Below are 20,644 nucleotides of genomic sequence, written 5' to 3'. Positions count from 1 at the left end.
CGACCTCAACCGATGGAACACTTTTGGGATGAATTAGAGCGAAGACTGCGACCCAACATCAGTGTCTGACCTCACAAATGCACTTCTGGAAGCATGGTCAAAAATTCCTATGAACACACTCCTAAACCTTGTGGAAAACCTTCCCAGAAGAGCTGAAGCTGTTATAGCTGCAAAGGGTGGGCCAACGTCATATTAAACCCTGTGGATTAAGAATGGGATGTCACTTAAGTTCATGTTCGTGTAAAGGTAAGGTGAGCGAATACTTTTGGCAAAATAGTGCATATTTTAACTCAAAACATGAAGATGAGTCTAGAGAAACCTCTCTGAAATTATTTAATGACAAAATAACCAATTCTTTGGCCACAACACGTACAGCCCAGAGAAACAAAACAAATTTAAATCAATAAGACTTCAGTCCAGATCGACTGAAAAGTTGGGTTGTGCATTCTAAAGATTTTATTTTTTTTGTTTTCCAGTTTTACTTGAATGGTGTATCAATGGCTCCCACATACCCCATGTGCACAAAGGAGCAAACGCTTGTTCAGTGCTGTTTGCTGCCTTAAGGTTAATTTTGCACTATATCCACATAATATCATCATTCTGTTTCTTCATGTTGTCATTTTTCTACACCTATAGCCACTGAAACACCGCTCCTCCTGATGTTTATCACATTCTGATCATATTTGCATGTAGGGTAAAGAATCATTAGTGCAGATGGTAAAGACCTCTGAGGCAAATTACAAATTTCGGAATTGCTGTAACAGAAATAAAACTGACTTGACTGTTGTAATGCATTAAATTTGGAGCTTTTTTAGAATTTGTGGTGTGAAGTCCTGTTAAAGTCCTAGTAGTTAATTATAATCTGTTAAAGCTAGGAGGTTCAGAAATATTTACATAACATACTGTAAAATCCCACAAAATAAAAATACTCAAATGGAGCTACACAATCTCAAATGGACTCAAAGTTTATGAAAGTAAAAATACTTTATTTTGTAAGTTCACTGATATCTTCAGATCACATGCTTTTGTTGTATGGAGAAGACTAATACATAAGGTGAAAATAAAAGAGTAAGTAGATCACATTTCAGACTGCAAATGAAAATGTGCATCAGTTGACTGTTGTCAGACAGAACAAATTTATGGCCTTTTTCTTTTGATACGTTACATCAAGAAATGATTACTGTTGACAGTAGTGAACCAAATGTTTTTCTTGTTACTCAAGCTGAACAGATTTGTTGGATGATTTACACTTCCCAACAGAACTTGAAAGCAGACTTTTACATGTGATGCTTATTTTGGACATGCTGAAGCCATACATTAAAGGGTTGAACAGCGGCTGGCATGTAAGATAGTACAATGGTAAAGATATTCGCAACATATTTGGTACATTGTTCATATTGAATCTGTTCTGTAGTATTTCAAAGGAAACTCCAAATGAAAAATTCACAAGGGAAGCCAGGTGAGGTGTGCAGGTACTGACAGCTTTTTGTCTGGTCTGTTTAGAACCAGAAAAACAAACTTTAAGGATCTTTATGTATGTGTAAAATATTACACATACTGGAACACAGACTGTAAGAGTAGCAGCAGTGAGTTCATAGACATTATTTATTCTGGTGTCAAAGCAAGCCAGTTTTATGATGGAGTAGTTGTCACAGTAAACTTTATCAATGATGTTTCCACACAGCTGTAAAGAGGCAGTCAGGAATGTTGTGACAAAAACAGCAAAAAAGGGAGGTAACCATGTAGCAACGATAAGAATGGCTATCTTATTGGATGTCATATGTGCATTATACTGTAGAGGACAACATATAGCAAGGTATCTGTCATAAGATATGACAGCCAAGTTAGTAAATTCTACACTCCCATAAGAATACAAACAGAGAACCTGCAGAAAGCAAAATGAAGCAGAAACAGTGTGAACGTCAGAGAGGATCTGAACCAGCAGGAATGGAAACAACCCTGTACTACCATACAGTTCATTTACAAACAGGCTGCACAGGAAAATGTACATAGGTTCATGTAAGCTTCTGTTCATGCAGATAACCATGATGAGCAGGAGATTGGAGCAAAGGATTAGAATGTATAAAGACATGACAATCATGAAAAATATTTAAACAGTCCAGTGTCAAAGTAGGCACCAAGTGAAAAATATGAAACCTGTGAAGAGTTTATTATGATCATCCTTTTGGTTCACAACAGTAACACAGAAAGAATTGAGTATAATGTTAATTCAGCATTTTGTTGATTTGTATGTGTGCAACTAGTTTGAATTTTAACATTTATCACAAAGTGAAGCTAAAGCATCAACAACGTCCACTTTCATTCAACAAATTAATGAGGAACCACTTGGGACTAACATGTTACCACTCTCATACACAGTCAATGAAATGGTTAGGTACAGTATATGACGTGTGAATGAGACTCCTGCCTAACTGAGCTCAAACTCTGCTTCTGCTGCTTTTAAATGTTTCGGTCCAGTGGATGCCCCCAGTGGTGAAACTTAAGTCATGATTAAAGGAACCAATGTTACTGCTTGAAGAAATGGAACACAGGATACTCATTTAAAAAACTGTTCAATATGTAAACAGAGGGAAAGGAATATGAAGAAATAAAAAAGGATTAATAGTTGAGGAAATGTCCCCACTTTGTGGATATTGTCTAAAATCATTAGACCACATACAATATATTACCAAGAGTATTCACTCATCCATCCAAATAATTGAATTCAGGTGTTCCAGTCACTTCCATGGCCACAGGTGTATAAAATCAAGCACCTTGGCATGCAGACTGCTTCTACAAACATTTGTGAAAGAATGGGCCGCTCTCAGGAGCTCAGTGAATTCCAGTGTGGTACTGTGATAGGATGCCACCTGAGCAACAAGTCCAGTCGTGAAACTTCCACGCTACTGAATATTCCACAGTCAACTGTTGGTGGTTTTATAACAAAGTGGAAGTGATTGGGAACGACAGCAACTCAGTCACGAAGTGGTAGGCCACGTAAAATGACAGAGCGAGGTCAGTGGATGCTGGGGCACATTTTGCCCAGAGGTCGCCAACTTTCTGCAGAGTCAATCGCTACAGACCTCCAAACTTCATGTGGCCCTCAGATTAGCTCAAGAACAGTGCGTAGAGAGCATCATGGAATGGGTTTCCATGGCCGAGCAGCTGCATCCAAGCCATATATCACCAAGTGCAATGCAAAGCTTCGGATGCAGTGGTGTAAAGCACGCCACCATTGGACTCTAGAGCAGTGGAGACGCATTCTCTGGAGTGACAAATCACACTTCTCCATCTGGCAATCTGATGGACGAGTCTGGGTCTGGCGGTTGCCAGGAGAACAGTACTTGTCTGACTGCATAGTGCCAAGTGTGAAGTTTGGTGGAGGGGGGGATTATGGTGTGGGGCTGTTTTTCAGGAGCTGGGTTTGGCCCCTGAGTTCCAATGAAAGGACCCCTGAATGCTTCAGCATACCAAGAGATTTTGGACAATTCCATTCTCCCAACTTTGTTTGGAGATGGCCCCTTCCTGGTCCAACATGACTGTGCCCCAGTGCACAAAGCAAGGTCCATAAAGACATGGATGAGCGAGTTTGGTGTGGAAGAACCTGACTGGTCTGCACAGAGTCCCGACCTCAACCGATGGAACACTTTTGGGATGAATTAGAGCGAAGACTGCGACCAACATCAGTGTCTGACCTCACAAATGCACTTCTGGAAGCATGGTCAAAAATTCCTATGAACACACTCCTAAACCTTGTGGAAAACCTTCCCAGAAGAGCTGAAGCTGTTATAGCTGCAAAGGGTGGGCCAACGTCATATTAAACCCTGTGGATTAAGAATGGGATGTCGCTTAAGTTCATGTTCGTGTAAAGGTAAGGTGAGCGAATACTTTTGGCAAAATAGTGCATATTTTAACTCAAAACATGAAGATGAGTCTAGAGAAACCTCTCTGAAATTATTTAATGACAAAATAACCAATTCTTTGGCCACAACACGTACAGCCCAGAGAAACAAAACAAATTTAAATCAATAAGACTTCAGTCCAGATCGACTGAAAAGTTGGGTTGTGCATTCTAAAGATTTTATTTTTTTTGTTTTCCAGTTTTACTTGAATGGTGTATCAATGGCTCCCACATACCCCATGTGCACAAAGGAGCAAACGCTTGTTCAGTGCTGTTTGCTGCCTTAAGGTTAATTTTGCACTATATCCACATAATATCATCATTCTGTTTCTTCATGTTGTCATTTTTCTACACCTATAGCCACTGAAACACCGCTCCTCCTGATGTTTATCACATTCTGATCATATTTGCATGTAGGGTAAAGAATCATTAGTGCAGATGGTAAAGACCTCTGAGGCAAATTACAAATTTCGGAATTGCTGTAACAGAAATAAAACTGACTTGACTGTTGTAATGCATTAAATTTGGAGCTTTTTTAGAATTTGTGGTGTGAAGTCCTGTTAAAGTCCTAGTAGTTAATTATAATCTGTTAAAGCTAGGAGGTTCAGAAATATTTACATAACATGCTGTAAAATCCCACAACATAATAACAGAAATACTCAAATGGAGCTACACAATCTCAAATGGACTCAAAGTTTATGAAACCAAATATACTTTATTTTGTAAGTTCACTCACTTCTTTTCTTTTGATTATGTGCCTTTGCTGCATTTGAAGATTCACACATAGGGTGAAAATAAAAGAGTAAGTAGATCACATTTCAGACTGCAAATGAAAATGTGCATCAACTGTTTATTGATAGAACAAATTTATGGCCTTTTTCTTATCTTGTCAAACTTTATGTCATTTTGAACAGATTTGTTGGATGATTTACACTTCCCAACAGAACTTGAAAGCAGACTTTTACATGTGATGCTTATTTTGGACATGCTGAAGCCATACATTAAAGGGTTGAACAGCGGCTGGCATGTAAGATAGTACAATGGTAAAGATATTCGCAACATATTTGGTACATTGTTCATATTGAATCTGTTCTGTAGTATTTCAAAGGAAACTCCAAATGAAAAATTCACAAGGGAAGCCAGGTGAGGTGTGCAGGTACTGACAGCTTTTTGTCTGGTCTGTTTAGAACCAGAAAAACAAACTTTAAGGATCTTTATGTATGTGTAAAATATTACACATACTGGAACACAGACTGTAAGAGTAGCAGCAGTGAGTTCATAGACATTATTTATTCTGGTGTCAAAGCAAGCCAGTTTTATGATGGAGTAGTTGTCACAGTAAACTTTATCAATGATGTTTCCACACAGCTGTAAAGAGGCAGTCAGGAATGTTGTGACAAAAACAGCAAAAAAGGGAGGTAACCATGTAGCAACGATAAGAATGGCTACCTTATTGGATGTCATATGTGCATTATACTGTAGAGGACAACATATAGCAAGGTATCTGTCATAAGATATGACAGCCAAGTTAGTAAATTCTACACTCCCATAAGAATACAAACAGAAAACCTGCAGAAAGCAAAATGAAGCAGAAACAGTGTGAACGTCAGAGAGGATCTGAACCAGCAGGAGTGGAAACAACCCTGTACTACCATACAGTTCATTTACAAACAGGCTGCACAGGAAAATGTACATAGGTTCATGTAAGCTTCTGTTCATGCAGATAACCATGATGAGCAAGAGGTTAGAGCAAAGGATTAGAATGTATAAAGACATGACAATCATGAAAAATAGGTATCTAAACAACTCAGTGTCAAAGTAGGCACCAAGTGAAAAATATGAAACCTGTGAAGAGTTTATTATGATCATCCTTTTGGTTCACAACAGTTGAATTTTAACATTTATCACAAAGTGAAGCTAAAGCATCAACACTGTCCAACACAAATTAATGAGTAACCACTTGGGACAAACATGTCAAACTTGCCACTCTCATATACAGTCAATGAAATGGTTAGGTACAGTATATGCTGTGTGAATGAGACTCCTGCCTAACTGAGCTCAAACTCTGCTTCTGCTGCTTTTAAATGTTTCATTCCAGTGGACGCCCCCAGTGGTGAAACTTAAGTCATGATTAAAGGAACCAATGTTACTGCTTGAAGAAATGGAACACAGGATACTCATTTAAAAAAAAAATATCAGTATTTAAACAAAGGGAAACAAATATGAAGAAACCTCTCTGCAACTATTTAATGAGGAAATAACGAAATAACAATTGTTTGGCCACACCACATGGAGCCCAGAGTAATAAAACAAAACTTAAATAAATAAGACCATATCCCATTTTTAAGTTTAAGAGTGTGTTGAAGCAAAAAATGCTTTTTTTGATTAATTTTTATTGCAATGCATAAAAAAAGTATTTACCCCCAACTATCCACACAGACCCAGTGTTGTACTACTATTTGTCTACTAAATACTAACTTGAAAAGGACGAATAGTGATGTAATCACTTATTTTACATTAAATATTTTAATTAATTGACATTACTTTGTAGAAATCTGAATTAACTTTGACATTAAAGAGTTTATTTTGATAGTCCTTATTTTGAAACCTGGGAAAATACCAACTAACTGCTCCTCATACAGGCCTCTTAGTCTTATGGGAGTAGATACAAAAATATTGTGTAAAGTTCTTGCTGAAAGGCTAGATTCATATGTTCCTTCTTTGGTACATAGTTATCAGAATGGGTTTGTACGGAATCGTTTTCATAACATTAGAAGGGTCCTCAACATAATCCATTCTAAAAATAATGCTAGGGATACAGCGCTGTTATCTCTAGACGCTAGACAAGTGTTTGATAGAATCGAGTGGTCTTATCTGTTCAATTTGTTACCAAGATATGGACTTGGGGGAACATTTTTGAAATGGATAAAATTATTGTATACCAGCCCTACAGCAAATGTAATGACAAATAACAATTTATCAAACCTGTTAGCGTTAGAGAGGTCAACCTGTCAGGGCTGTCCTCTTTCCCCACTATTGTTCATTTTAGCCATTGAGCCTTTAGCCATGTCCATTAGAGCTGAAGCCAATTTGTCAGGTATAACAATTGGAGATCATGAACATAGAATATCGCTGTTTGCAGATGATGTGATTCTTTTTTTGTCAAATCTATCAAACAGTGTCCAGACATTATTACACTTAATAAATTTGGTCAGTTTTCTGGATACAGTATTAATAATGCAAAATCTTCTATACTTTTCTTGAATAAAGACGAAAGAACTAATCCAGTTATAAATACACCCATTTATAGTGTGAAGGAGAGCTTTACCTAAGTCAAAATTGAGATTACCCCCCCAATTAATACAGTTGTTAAAGCAAATTATGATCCGTTGATGAGAGAGGTACAAAAATTGCTTGAAAGATGGACAAGAATGCCAATATCAACGACTGGCCGGATTAACATAACTAAAATGTCCATCTTGCCGAAATTCTGTTTCAGTCGCTTCCACTACCACTGCCCAAATCCGTTTTTAAAAGAAATGAATGATGCATTTTGTAGGTTTATCTGGAACAACAGAAAACCTAGACTAAGACTCAGATTATTGTATTTGCCATATGATAGGGGTGGGTTACAGCTGCCCTGTTTACAGTGGTATTACTGGGCCGCTCAGCTACGCAGTGCTGTTTTATTTTGCTATACATTCTCCTCCATCATGGATTTATATCAAAAAAACATCAATATCAAAGCTGCCTTTAAGCCCATATTTATATTCAGCAGATTTTGAAACTTTAAAGAAAAACCTGTGAATATTCTCATTCATCCAGGTCATGGTTATCTCAAGGAAATTCAATCGAAAGCAATTGGACTTAGTTATTTGTCTTTGAAGACGTTTCCACCTGTCTTGTGTTTTTAAAGAAAAACACAACAAATCCCTTCCTTAAAAACTGTATTGATATATGGGTTAAAGCTCATAGATATATTGGTGATATACCCCCCATCTCTCAATTCTATATTATACACAGCATTTGTCTCACATGATGTGGAATCTAGTCATGATAGAAGAAGGGAATGGAGTTTGAATATTAAGGAAGATATTGAAGAAACTGAGTGGGCGACAGCTTGTTTAAAAGTTCAGTCACAAACCATTAATACTCGAATGAAGCTGTTACAACACAAGTGGCTAATGAGGACATACATAACCCCTGATAAACTCAATAAATGATCCCCTAGTATTCCTGACACATGTGAAATGTTTCACTGAGAAAGGCACTTATACATCGTGTATGGGAATGTACAAAACTGGCAGCGTTTTGGAGAATAGTTGTCTGCACTCTAAGTCAAATCACAGGTATTCAGGTACCCTGCGTAGCAAAACTTTGTATTTTAGGGATATACCCAGATTGCTTTTCTGTTAACTCCAAGTGTAAGACTCTGATCAACTTTGGCCTCCTGCAGGCCAGGAAGATCCTCTGAAGTATCCTCTACACAATCTTGGATTAGAGAGATGTGTGTTACATTAGAAAAACTGACCTATGTGATTAGGGGTAAAGTGTAAGAATTTGAAGAGGTGTGGACCCCCTTAATGGACTTTTTCAAGCAACAGTAGATATTTATCTGCAAGGTTATTGAGAGTGACAATTTTATTATCATTATTATTTTTTATTTATATTTTTTTGTGGAATTGTCCCTGTGGTTTGTATGTTCTTCTTTTTGTATGTCCTGTTCTGATTGAAAATTAATAAAAATATTGTTTAAAAATTCTGGCTAAAAAAATTCAAATTTTATTTGCTGTTTATAAAAGCAATAAATGGGAAAAACATCCAAGGGGGTGAATACGTTTCATAGACATTGTATATTTTTTCATCAAACTTGTTTTTTTATCTTTGATACATGAGATTAGAGCTAAAATTTGTATTGTTCTTTTCTCCATACAGAAATCCAGCCAAAAGTATTTTCTTGGTGCTATTATTTTCAGTTGTATTTTAAGACCGCTTCATCATAATGTGTACTGGCAGGAATTTATTTAATCTTTTAACTTCTATTTATCTATTACAATTTGAAGAATCCTGAACAACATAACATTTTCAGCAGCAACTGATGATGTAGCTTCCTTGAAATGAAGCTGTTTGAGAATCCTCTCTCGACTTTGAGACACAGATGCACTCACCGCACTGCTACTGGCGAGGCTAGTCGGGAGCAGACTGCAGTCTGAAGCAGTGGATGTCATGTCATATGTCATGGAACGGCCACTGACTGCAGAGCTATGACAGGATTCATATGAGCATCAACGGTGAACCAACTACATTTTCACAAATCTATGAGACTGATTCCAGAACAGACAGAGGCACAGAAAACCTCTGCCTTAGCATCAAGTTCTAAACTAAACAGAAAACTAGTTTTTAGGAGTAAGCTGTGGCTCAAGAAACTTAGTATACTCTGAGAACACCTATTTGGACTAGTTTTATGTGTAATCCTGAGACAAACTATGAATAACGATTTAAAAAAAATAATAATAATATTCATAAAATTGTGAAGTATGATCATTATTGAAATAATTGAAGATGCAACTATCATGTAACCTAGACATTTCTTTTCTAGTGCTGAACCTGCTGATACAGCTGAAAACATGGCCTTGAATTTTCAGCATGTACTTAATACTCATGGACCCACTGCGAGGCATCACACATCACGGGACTGACTAGTCATGTGGACAGTGTGAACAAGTTAAAACAATGTGTCCCACAATGCAAAGGTGTAAATGTAAAGGTATCCAGTGACAGATCAGGGGAAAACAGTGAGGCCTTTATGATGGGATGCTGGTATTACTATCATTCCAGGGAGGTTAATGTTCTCAGGCGAAGTGTCTGGAGTAGCCAAAAGGAAAACTCTGCAGATCTGAGGAAACCCAAAGTGATGTTCAACTGTAAAATGAGTTTATTCTAATTAATGTGCAGTGCAGAAGCTAGTGGTGTTAGAGAAAGTTTGATCACTGTACCAAGTCCTTCAGGTCTTAGGTCATTTCAGAATGTCCACATGTTTATCCCGGAAGGATCTTCACTTTAGCCACAGTTTCCACTAATTCCCTCTGAAGCAAATTATATTTGTAGCTGTTAACCAGTGAGACAATCAACCTAAGCAGACCTCAGGACTGGTTTCACTGGTCCACAGGGGGCTGAGGATATTAATGACCTCCCCTCAGACCGCTCTGTGACAACACACCTCGGGATGGACAGATACTGGAATTAGAGGCACTTTCTTGCAGGGTCTGTTCCTGTAAGTCTTTACAGTTACATGAAGATCCTTAAGGTGTAGTTTTATGGTTCTAAACACACCAGACAAAAAGCTACCAATACCTGCACATATCACCTTGATTCTGCGCTCACCTTTTCTTTTCTACTGGAAAGTGTAAATCTGATGTAAAACAAACAATGTCTGTTGTTAACTGTGTGTATGAAAGTGTGAGCATACAGTAAGCATATCGTTCAAAATTCAAAGGTTTTTATTTTGAAGGGAAAAAGCACTTTCTCCAGTAAGGTAGAACATCACTAAATGTAAAGTACTAAAATGTAGTCCAGTGCATATTTAGTAACGAAATGCGATCAACCGTCCAACTGTCTAACATGCTGGATGCCAGCAAGCCAAAGTGAGCTAAATATAAAAACATAAGGAAGAACAAATCAATAAAGTTCAGGGAACACAGTCATGATTTCTGAAGGAAAATATGATCAGCAAATGCAGACAGTTTGATAACTGAAAGAGGGAAACGCACTGACTAAATACTTAAGGACAAATTAACTGATAAAACACAGAAAACAGGCAGGGAAAACACACAAAGATAAGTAAAGGTAAAACTAAACATGACGAATAAGAATAGTGAGTATTACAAATAAAGTAGTAAATAACTAAGCTAAAACACAAAACCACAACACAAAAGCCACACTGCAGGTATTTGCTGGATCTACTAACAGTGTCTTGCCACAAAAGCACTTCGCCATATGGACAGGAGAAGCTGGAGATCAAATCTAATGATCAGTGGTGATCCACTCTAGTTCCTGAGCTACAGCCATCAGAAAGGATCCAGCTTTATTATTATTATTATTTCAGGTGTAAAGTGTAAGTGTCTCTATTCTATTTTTATACTCAGTATTTCATGTCATAGTGTGTTTTATTGTATTCAAATATACCAGACTGCTATGACAACTTAACTTCCCCTCAGGGGTGAATAAATTCATCTATCTACCTATCTAAACATTAAGGTATCCAGTAACAGATCAAAATGTGTCCTTCTTGATGGGGTTTTGATATTACTATAATTCTCATGATGTAATGTTTTCAGACAAAGTGACAAGAGTAGCCAAAAGAAAGAAACACCAAGAAGCTGATGTGCCGCTCATGTGATAATGGGACTAACTGCTACATAAACTGTTTGCAGCTTATTGCATGTGCTTGCTTTATTAACAGAATAAAAGCAGTGATGTGGGAAGTACCTTAATCACTTTCTTTGTTTCTTTCTATATGTCTTTTTATATACAAAATCTCCAGAAATGTAAAAACTCTATCTAGGATCACTGTTTCTTAACTGCACAAAATTCTGTTGAACCTAATGTACCTTGAACTGCTGAACATCACATTAAGACATTTAAAAATGCCACCTGTGAGCAGGCAAACTAACTATATATTTCGACAACTAGTAGGCTGACTTCAACTTAAAATTGTGAAAGATATCATGACTGTAAAAAAAACTATATAAAAAACTATATAAAATAAGGTTCTTCTAAGTCACTTTGCTGGAAAAACATCTCATGACATAACAAATCAGAGAAAAAATACAAGAAAATCACGTCAGAAAGCGCAGAGATGTATTTCTGAATAATTTATTTAGTGGAACAAAATCAACCCTGAACAATCTTGCACAATTTGCATGTTTAATTTCTTTCCTTTCCACACACAAATTAAAAGTAGAGACTTTAGTGTTGACACTTGTGAATGAAGGTACTAAACTAATTTGTTGGAAGGCCTATGCTTCACCACACAGGAAATGTTTACATATAGTGCGGATTTTGGACATCTTCAGTCCGTATAATACTGGGGTAAAAAGAGGCTGGCATGTCAGAAAGTACAGTGATAGTAAAATACCCAAAATGCTGGGAATACTGCTCATATCAAATCTGCTCTGTAATATTTGAAAACAACAACCAAAAGAAAAGTTGAGCAGAGAAGCCAGGTGAGGTGTGCAGGTACTCACAGCTTTTTGTCTGGTCTGTTTCGAACCGGAAAAACACACTTTGAGAATCTTCAAATAAGTGCAAATGATTAAACTGAGAGGAATGATGACTGAGATAAAAGTGTTAATTAGTCCATAAATGTTATGTAGTCCAGTGTCAGAGCAGGCCAGTTTGATAATAGAGTAGTTTCCACAGTAAACTCTGTTAATAATGTTTCCACACAGTTGTAGAGGTGCACTCAATGATATCAAAACAACAATTGAAAGAAAAGAAAATAACCATGTCAGAGCAACAAGCATGGCAACCATTTTAGGTGTCATGTATGTGTTATATTGCAGAGGAAAACAGATAGCGAGATATCTGTCATAAGACATGACGGCTAAGTTTAAATACTCTACACACACATAAGAGTACACACAGAAAATCTGCAAGAAACAAAGTGAAGCAGAAACAGTGTGAACGTCAGAGAGGATCTGAACCAGCAGGAATGGAAACAACCCTGTACTACCATACAGTTCATTTACAAACAGGCTGCACAGGAAAATGTACATAGGTTCATGTAAGCTTCTGTTCATACAGATAACCACAATGAGCAGGAGATTGGAGCAAACAATTAGAATATACAAAGACATAATAATCATAAAATATAAATATGTGAAGACACCAACGTCAAAGTAGGAAGTCAGTGTGAAATATGAAACCTGTGTAACATTTATCATGATCCCCTAGGCTTATAAAACAATCATAACACTTTACAAGAAAAACCTTACTTGATTTTTGTTATAGACTCAAAAGTTCAGTCAAACATTTGAAGCTTTGCATTTTTAGAACGGTGTGCAGTTAAAGCTTTAAAAACAAGTAGTATTAGGAACAAAAAACCTTCAAACTTACTTTGAAGCCTGAAGTAAAACTATTATACCCGTCTATACCAGCTACCAAGTTCAGTCAAATGGTTGTACTATAAGATACAATGCCTCAGTTGAGACATTGTGCCACCTGCTTCAGTCAGACGGTTCCTATCTCCTAATGAGCTGAAACACGATGTCTTCCTCTTTTTAAGCTCTAGGATGCCAACAGCAGCCATCTGACCTTATTACCAAAAGGCCTACTGGATGTTACTGATTTCTAACTGATGCCCCACAACAGTGCAAACTTTGTTCTGTTTTGAATAAAATGAAAAGAGAGCTCACTGAAATCAAATAATAAAAAAATGAAAATGGTCCCTTTCTCTTAAGGGAACACTTTATTCATTGTGTGCATGTCATCAAAGAATAGACGTAAATGTACTACAATCACACCAAATGCTCCATGTTTCCATGCCATGTTCACAGCACGTGGTGGATCTTTTTTTAAATAGTTGTATTTTGGGGGATTGTGAATGGATGCAAGCCATGCTCATTTCTTGTGGCGTCCTTTGGGGCTTCCAACCATATACTGACAGCTCACAGCTCAGTTTGGGTTTTTTGAGGTTAATATGCAAACAGAAAAAAAATATTTCAGGACTGAAGGCTATCATTCATTGTCCCTCGTAGTTTGGCTCATATCTAGGAGAATAACTGCCTTCTTGACAATTAGCAAATGATCAAAATTACAAAGGACAACATAACACATGTACTTGCTGGCTGAACTGTTGAAAGAGAACACAACGGCAACTATCAGGACCATGAAATCATTCTGGTTCATGTGGCTTAGCTTGCCTCGTCTGCCAGGTTTGGGCCACATGTGAGTAAGATACTCCAGCAGGCCAAAGATGCCTAAATATGTGCTCAGAAGATGTTCAAGATAGTCTGGCAAAGACAGGAATAGTGAGCTCAGGCAGCCCCAGACTGGGATTAGGTGGGTCCAGTTGCTCTTGGGGTATATCTGGATTCCTGCAGGGGTCAATGCAATGGCCTCGGCCACGGCAATACCACGGCAATACCAAGCAAGACTGGAAATTAGCACTCAACACCAGCCAAATGACTGATTTTGCTGGAAGATGGAATCTCAAACCAGGCCACCCGCCACACTGGCAGGTAGAAGTTTGTACCAGAATAGTCACCTAACAAAAAGACTCTAATGTCTCAGAGTTTACACACAGAGTCACAGGGACTTCAAGGTGCTTTCAGGTGAACCTCCGCAGATCTAAAATCTACACTGCTTGTATGCCAAAGCGAGTGCATGGGGCACAACAGGTTCTTCTTGGTGTACTCAATACTCAAATGGCCACAAGAGTTGTTTAGAGTTGGAAAGTTTCTCTTATTTTTCTCCACTGAAATGCATGTGAAAATTCCACAGCAGGTATATAATAATGATGATAATGTTAATAATTATTAATTCTTATTAATGCTATTAATTATCATTGAGGTCATAAGTTATTATAGTGTCTTTATGGATTCTTTATGAATGTCTCCTTGGTCAGAACATCACATGACAATTATTTTTTAAAAAAGTACCATTTGAGATATGTAATTATTATGTTTCCGCCTATTACTTAATTCCAGAAACGCTGACACGTAACAAGTTAATATCTGCTATAGTAATTTATGTCCATTTTTATCTCCTTTTAAAATGTTTATTCTCAAATACAAACACAAGAAAAATGTCACCCTAACAAACATGGATACACGCATTAAAAAAAGGTTTTGCAATAACATAAGAACATTTTCATCTTAGAATAGAATTGAAACCTTTATTGTCATTGTACTGAATACCAAATACACACACACGTACTAACGTTTCCATCAGACAAATCTTCACACATACTTCCCGTCACGTGTGGAATTCTCACATGAACTTTTATAATGAAGCTTTGAATAAAATATTTGGAAGCTTGTGAGCAGAAAGAGTTTTGGTCTTTAAACATTCACCATAAAAAACAATTTAGGGCATCTTCAATTTAGGACTTAAATCTTCCACAAAATGCTTCTAACCAAACTATATTTTGATTTTTTGCTTCAAAACTTCTAACAACATAGGATTCATACACATTTTATAAAAAGATATTGACACAATCTTTTGTAATTTGTAAAGGTTTTCTATTGTTATTCTCACCGAACAATTATTTTTGCAATGTATATGATTTATCAATGAACCACAATTCATGCCATTTTTAAAAACGTTTTTATACATCTTTGTGGAAAGGCATTTCATAACACAGTATAATAAGAAAATTCTGAAATCATTTGAAATTATCAAGGAAAATTAATTTATCTGATCAGAAGGTAGCTTGGATTGGTGTTATGCAGCTGAATTTCAAGCATCATATTTTAGACCTTAAACAATCACAAATGCATTTTGAAATGTCTGGGAAACACTGAAATCTGTTGTATGGACATTATATGAGTGGCCTACATTTCAGCAAAGACAAGACTTTTACATATCATGCGGATTTTGGACATATTTAGGCCATACAGTAAAGGATTAAAAATTGGCTGGCATGTAAGCCAGTATAATGATAAAAAAATTCTCAAAATATTGGGCAGATTGTTCATATTAAACCTGTTCTGTAATATTTCAAAGCTAGGACCAAAAGAAAAGTTCAGCAGAGAAGCCAGGTGAGGTGTGCAGGTACTCAGAGCTTTCTGTCTGGTCTGCTTAGAACCAGTAAAGCAAATTTTAAGAATCATAACATATGTGTAAAAAATAAGAACTAGAGGACAAAAGATTGTAAGAGCAGCGACAAAGAGCCCAAAGATGTTATTAATCGTGGTGTCAGAACAGGCCAGTTTGACAATAGAGTAGTTGTCACAGTACACTTTCTCAATAATGGTGCCACACAGCTGTAAGGAGCTACTCAAGGATGTCAGCACAATACACAGTAAAAAAGGGCAAAACCACGTCAGAGCAACAAGCATAGTAGTTTTGTTAGATGTCATCTCAGTGTTATATTGCAGAGGGCTACAAATAGCAAGGTATCTGTCATAAGACATGATGGCTAAGTTTAAATATTCTACAGCTCCATAAGAGTACAAACAGAAAGTCTGCAAGAAACAAAGTGAAGCAGAAACAGTGTGAACGTCAGAGAGGATCTGAACCAGCAGGAATGGAAACAACCCTGTACTACCATACAGTTCATTTACAAACAGGCTGCACAGGAAAATGTACATAGGTTCATGTAAGCTTCTGTTCATGCAGATAACCACAATGAGCAGGAGATTGGAGGAAAGAATTAAAATATACAAAGACATAATAATCATAAAATATAAATATGTGAAGACACCAGCGTCAAAGTAGGAAGTCAGTGTGAAATATGAAACCTGTGTAACATTTATCATGATCCCCTAGGCTTATAAAACAATCATAACACTTTACAAGAAAAACCTTACTTGATTTTTGTTATAGACTCAAAAGTTCAGTCAAACATTTGAAGCTTTGCATTTTTAGAACGGTGTGCAGTTAAAGCTTTAAAAACAAGTAGTATTAGGAACAAAAAACCTTCAAACTTACTTTGAAGCCTGAAGTAAAACTATTATACCCGTCTATACCAGCTACCAAGTTCAGTCAAATGGTTGTACTATAAGATACAATGCCTCAGTTGAGACATTGTGCCACCTGCTTCAGTCAGACGGTTCCTATCTCCTAATGAGCTGAAACCCGATTTCTTCCTCTTTTTAAGCTCTAGGATGCCAACAGCAGCCATCTGACCTTATTACCAAAAGGCCTACTGGATGTTACTGATTTCTAACTGATGCCCCACAACAGTGCAAACTTTGTTCTGTTTTGAACAAAATGAAAAGAGAGCTCACTGAAATCAAATAATAAAAAAATGAAAATGGTCCCTTTCTCTTAAGGGAACACTTTATTCATTGTGTGCATGTCATCAAAGAATAGACGTAAATGTACTACAATCACACCAAATGCTCCATGTTTCCATGCCATGTTCACAGCACGTGGTGGATCTTTTTTAAATAGTTGTATTTTGGGGGATTGTGAATGGATGCAAGCCATGCTCATTTCTTGTGGCGTCCTTTGGGGCTTCCAACCATATACTGACAGCTCACAGCTCAGTTTGGGTTTTTTGAGGTTAATATGCAAACAGAAAAAAAATATTTCAGGACTGAAGGCTATCATTCATTGTCCCTCGTAGTTAGGCTCATATCTAAGAGAATAACTGCCTTCTTGACAATTAGCAAATGATCAAAATTACAAAAGACAACATAACACATGTACTTGCTGGCTGAACTGTTGAAAGAGAACACAACGGCAACTATCAGGACCATGAAATCATTCTGGTTCATGTGGCTTAGCTTGCCTCGTCTGCCAGGTTTGGGCCACATGTGAGTAAGATACTCCAGCAGGCCAAAGATGCCTAAATATGTGCTCATAAGATGTTCAAGATAGTCTGGCAAAGACAGGAATAGTGAGCTCAGGCAGCCCCAGACTGGGATTAGGTGGGTCCAGTTGCTCTTGGGGTATATCTGGATTCCTGCAGGGGTCAATGCAATGGCCTCGGCCACGGCAATACCACGGCAATACCAAGCAAGACTGGAAATTAGCACTCAACACCAGCCAAATGACTGATTTTGCTGGAAGATGGAATCTCAAACCAGGCCACCCGCCACACTGGCAGGTAGAAGTTTGTACCAGAATAGTCACCTAACAAAAAGACTCTAATGTCTCAGAGTTTACACACAGAGTCACAGGGACTTCAAGGTGCTTTCAGGTGAACCTCCGCAGATCTAAAATCTACACTGCTTGTATGCCAAAGCGAGTGCATGGGGCACAACAGGTTCTTCTTGGTGTACTCAATACTCAAATGGCCACAAGAGTTGTTTAGAGTTGGAAAGTTTCTCTTATTTTTCTCCACTGAAATGCATGTGAAAATTCCACAGCAGGTATATAATAATGATGATAATGTTAATAATTATTAATTCTTATTAATGCTATTAATTATCATTGAGGTCATAAGTTATTATAGTGTCTTTATGGATTCTTTATGAATGTCTCCTTGGTCAGAACATCACATGACAATTATTTTTTAAAAAAGTACCATTTGAGATATGTAATTATTATGTTTCCGCCTATTACTTAATTCCAGAAACGCTGACACGTAACAAGTTAATATCTGCTACAGTAATTTATGTCCATTTTTATCTCCTTTTAAAATGTTTATTCTCAAATACAAACACAAGAAAAATGTCACCCTAACAAACATGGATACACGCATTAAAAAAGGTTTTGCAATAACATAAGAACATTTTCATCTTAGAATAGAATTGAAACCTTTATTGTCATTGTACTGAATACCAAATACACACACACGTACTAACGTTTCCATCAGACAAATCTTCACACATACTTCCCGTCACGTGTGGAATTCTCACATGAACTTTTATAATGAAGCTTTGAATAAAATATTTGGGAGCTTGTGAGCAGAAAGAGTTTTGGTCTTTAAACATTCACCATAAAAAACAATTTAGGGCATCTTCAATTTAGGACTTAAATCTTCCACAAAATGCTTCTAACCAAACTATATTTTGATTTTTTGCTTCAAAACTTCTAACAACATAGGATTCATACACATTTTATAAAAAGATATTGTCACAATCTTTTGTAATTGTATTATTAGAGGTTTTCTATTGTTATTCTCACCGAACAATTATTTTTGCAATGTATATGATTTATCAATGAACCACAATTCATGCCATTTTTAAAAACGTTTTTATACATCTTTGTGGAAAGGCATTTCATAACACAGTATAATAAGAAAATTCTGAAATCATTTGAAATTATCAAGGAAAATTAATTTATCTGATCAGAAGGTAGCTTGGATTGGTGTTATGCAGCTGAATTTCAAGCATCATATTTTAGACCTTAAACAATCACAAATGCATTTTGAAATGTCTGGGAAACACTGAAATCTGTTGTATGGACATTATATGAGTGGCCTACATTTCAGCAAAGACAAGACTTTTACATATCATGCGGATTTTGGACATATTTAGGCCATACAGTAAAGGATTAAAAATTGGCTGGCATGTAAGCCAGTATAATGATAAAAAAATTCTCAAAATATTGGGCAGATTGTTCATATTAAACCTGTTCTGTAATATTTCAAAGCTAGCACCAAAAGAAAAGTTCAGCAGAGAAGCCAGGTGAGGTGTGCAGGTACTCAGAGCTTTCTGTCTGGTCTGCTTAGAACCAGTAAAGCAAATTTTAAGAATCATAACATATGTGTAAAAAATAAGAACTAGAGGACAAAAGATTGTAAGAGCAGCGACAAAGAGCCCAAAGATGTTATTAATCGTGGTGTCAGAACAGGCCAGTTTGACAATAGAGTAGTTGTCACAGTACACTTTCTCAATAATGGTGCCACACAGCTGAAAGGAATTACTCAAGGACGTCAGCACAATACACAGTAACAGCAACGGGCAAAACCATGTCAGAGCAACAAGCATAGTAGTTTTGTTAGATGTCATCTCAGTGTTATATTGCAGAGGGCAACAAATAGCAAGGTATCTGTCATAAGACATGATGGCTAAGTTTAAATATTCTACAGCTCCGTAAAAGTACAAACAGAAAACCTGCAAGAAACAAAGTGAAGCAGAAACAGTGTGAACGTCAGAGAGGATCTGAACCAGCAGGAATGGAAACAACCCTGTACTACCATACAGTTCATTTACAAACAGGCTGCACAGGAAAATGTACATAGGTTCATGTAAGCTTCTGTTCATGCAGATAACCACAATGAGCAGGAGATTGGAGGAAAGAATTAAAATATACAAAGACATAATAATCAGAAAATATAAATATGTGAAGACACCAGCGTCAAAGTAGGAAGTCAGTGTGAAATATGAAACCTGTGTAACATTTATCATGATCCCCTAGGCTTATAAAACAATCATAACACTTTACAAGAAAAACCTTACTTGATTTTTGTTATAGACTCAAAAGTTCAGTCAAACATTTGAAGCTTTGCATTTTTAGAACGGTGTGCAGTTAAAGCTTTAAAAACAAGTAGTATTAGGAACAAAAAACCTTCAAACTTACTTTGAAGCCTGAAGTAAAACTATTATACCCGTCTATACCAGCTACCAAGTTCAGTCAAATGGTTGTACTATAAGATACAATGCCTCAGTTGAGACATTGTGCCACCTGCTTCAGTCAGACGGTTCCTATCTCCTAATGAGCTGAAACCCGATTTCTTCCTCTTTTTAAGCTCTAGGATGCCAACAGCAGCCATCTGACCTTATTACCAAAAGGCCTACTGGATGTTACTGATTTCTAACTGATGCCCCACAACAGTGCAAACTTTGTTCTGTTTTGAACAAAATGAAAAGAGAGCTCACTGAAATCAAATAATAAAAAAATGAAAATGGTCCCTTTCTCTTAAGGGAACACTTTATTCATTGTGTGCATGTCATCAAAGAATAGACGTAAATGTACTACAATCACACCAAATGCTCCATGTTTCCATGCCATGTTCACAGCACGTGGTGGATCTTTTTTAAATAGTTGTATTTTGGGGGATTGTGAATGGATGCAAGCCATGCTCATTTCTTGTGGCGTCCTTTGGGGCTTCCAACCATGTACTGA

General features: G+C 36.9%; 4 protein-coding genes and 1 pseudogene across 4 annotated transcripts; all 5 read right to left on the bottom strand.

The window, feature by feature from the left end:
* Positions 1–1,157: 1,157 nt before the first annotated feature.
* On the bottom strand, positions 1,158–4,533 carry LOC124058731 (annotated as a pseudogene).
* LOC124058726 (olfactory receptor 11A1-like) lies at positions 4,529–9,372 on the bottom strand. The gene has a single exon (XM_046388257.1). The coding sequence runs from the start codon at positions 5,768–5,770 to the stop codon at positions 4,769–4,771; it is 1,002 nt and encodes a 333-aa protein (XP_046244213.1). The 5' UTR covers positions 5,771–9,372; the 3' UTR covers positions 4,529–4,768.
* Positions 9,373–11,827: 2,455 nt separating this feature from the next.
* On the bottom strand, positions 11,828–13,284 carry LOC124058754 (olfactory receptor 11A1-like). Its single transcript, XM_046388285.1, has one exon. It carries the CDS (start codon positions 12,844–12,846, stop codon positions 11,920–11,922), a length of 927 nt encoding a protein of 308 aa, XP_046244241.1. The 5' UTR covers positions 12,847–13,284; the 3' UTR covers positions 11,828–11,919.
* Positions 13,285–14,944: 1,660 nt separating this feature from the next.
* LOC124058753 (olfactory receptor 10J4-like) lies at positions 14,945–16,679 on the bottom strand. The gene has a single exon (XM_046388284.1). It carries the CDS (start codon positions 16,381–16,383, stop codon positions 15,457–15,459), a length of 927 nt encoding a protein of 308 aa, XP_046244240.1. The 5' UTR covers positions 16,384–16,679; the 3' UTR covers positions 14,945–15,456.
* A 1,595-nt stretch (positions 16,680–18,274) lies between these two features.
* On the bottom strand, positions 18,275–20,222 carry LOC124058748 (olfactory receptor 10J5-like). The gene has a single exon (XM_046388278.1). It carries the CDS (start codon positions 19,924–19,926, stop codon positions 18,997–18,999), a length of 930 nt encoding a protein of 309 aa, XP_046244234.1. The 5' UTR covers positions 19,927–20,222; the 3' UTR covers positions 18,275–18,996.
* Positions 20,223–20,644: the final 422 nt, after the last annotated feature.

The sequence above is a fragment of the Scatophagus argus genome, chromosome 5 (genome assembly GCF_020382885.2).
Source record: "Scatophagus argus isolate fScaArg1 chromosome 5, fScaArg1.pri, whole genome shotgun sequence".
Classification (NCBI taxonomy): Eukaryota; Metazoa; Chordata; class Actinopteri; family Scatophagidae; genus Scatophagus; species Scatophagus argus.
This window is presented reverse-complemented; position numbering and strand designations above follow the sequence as displayed.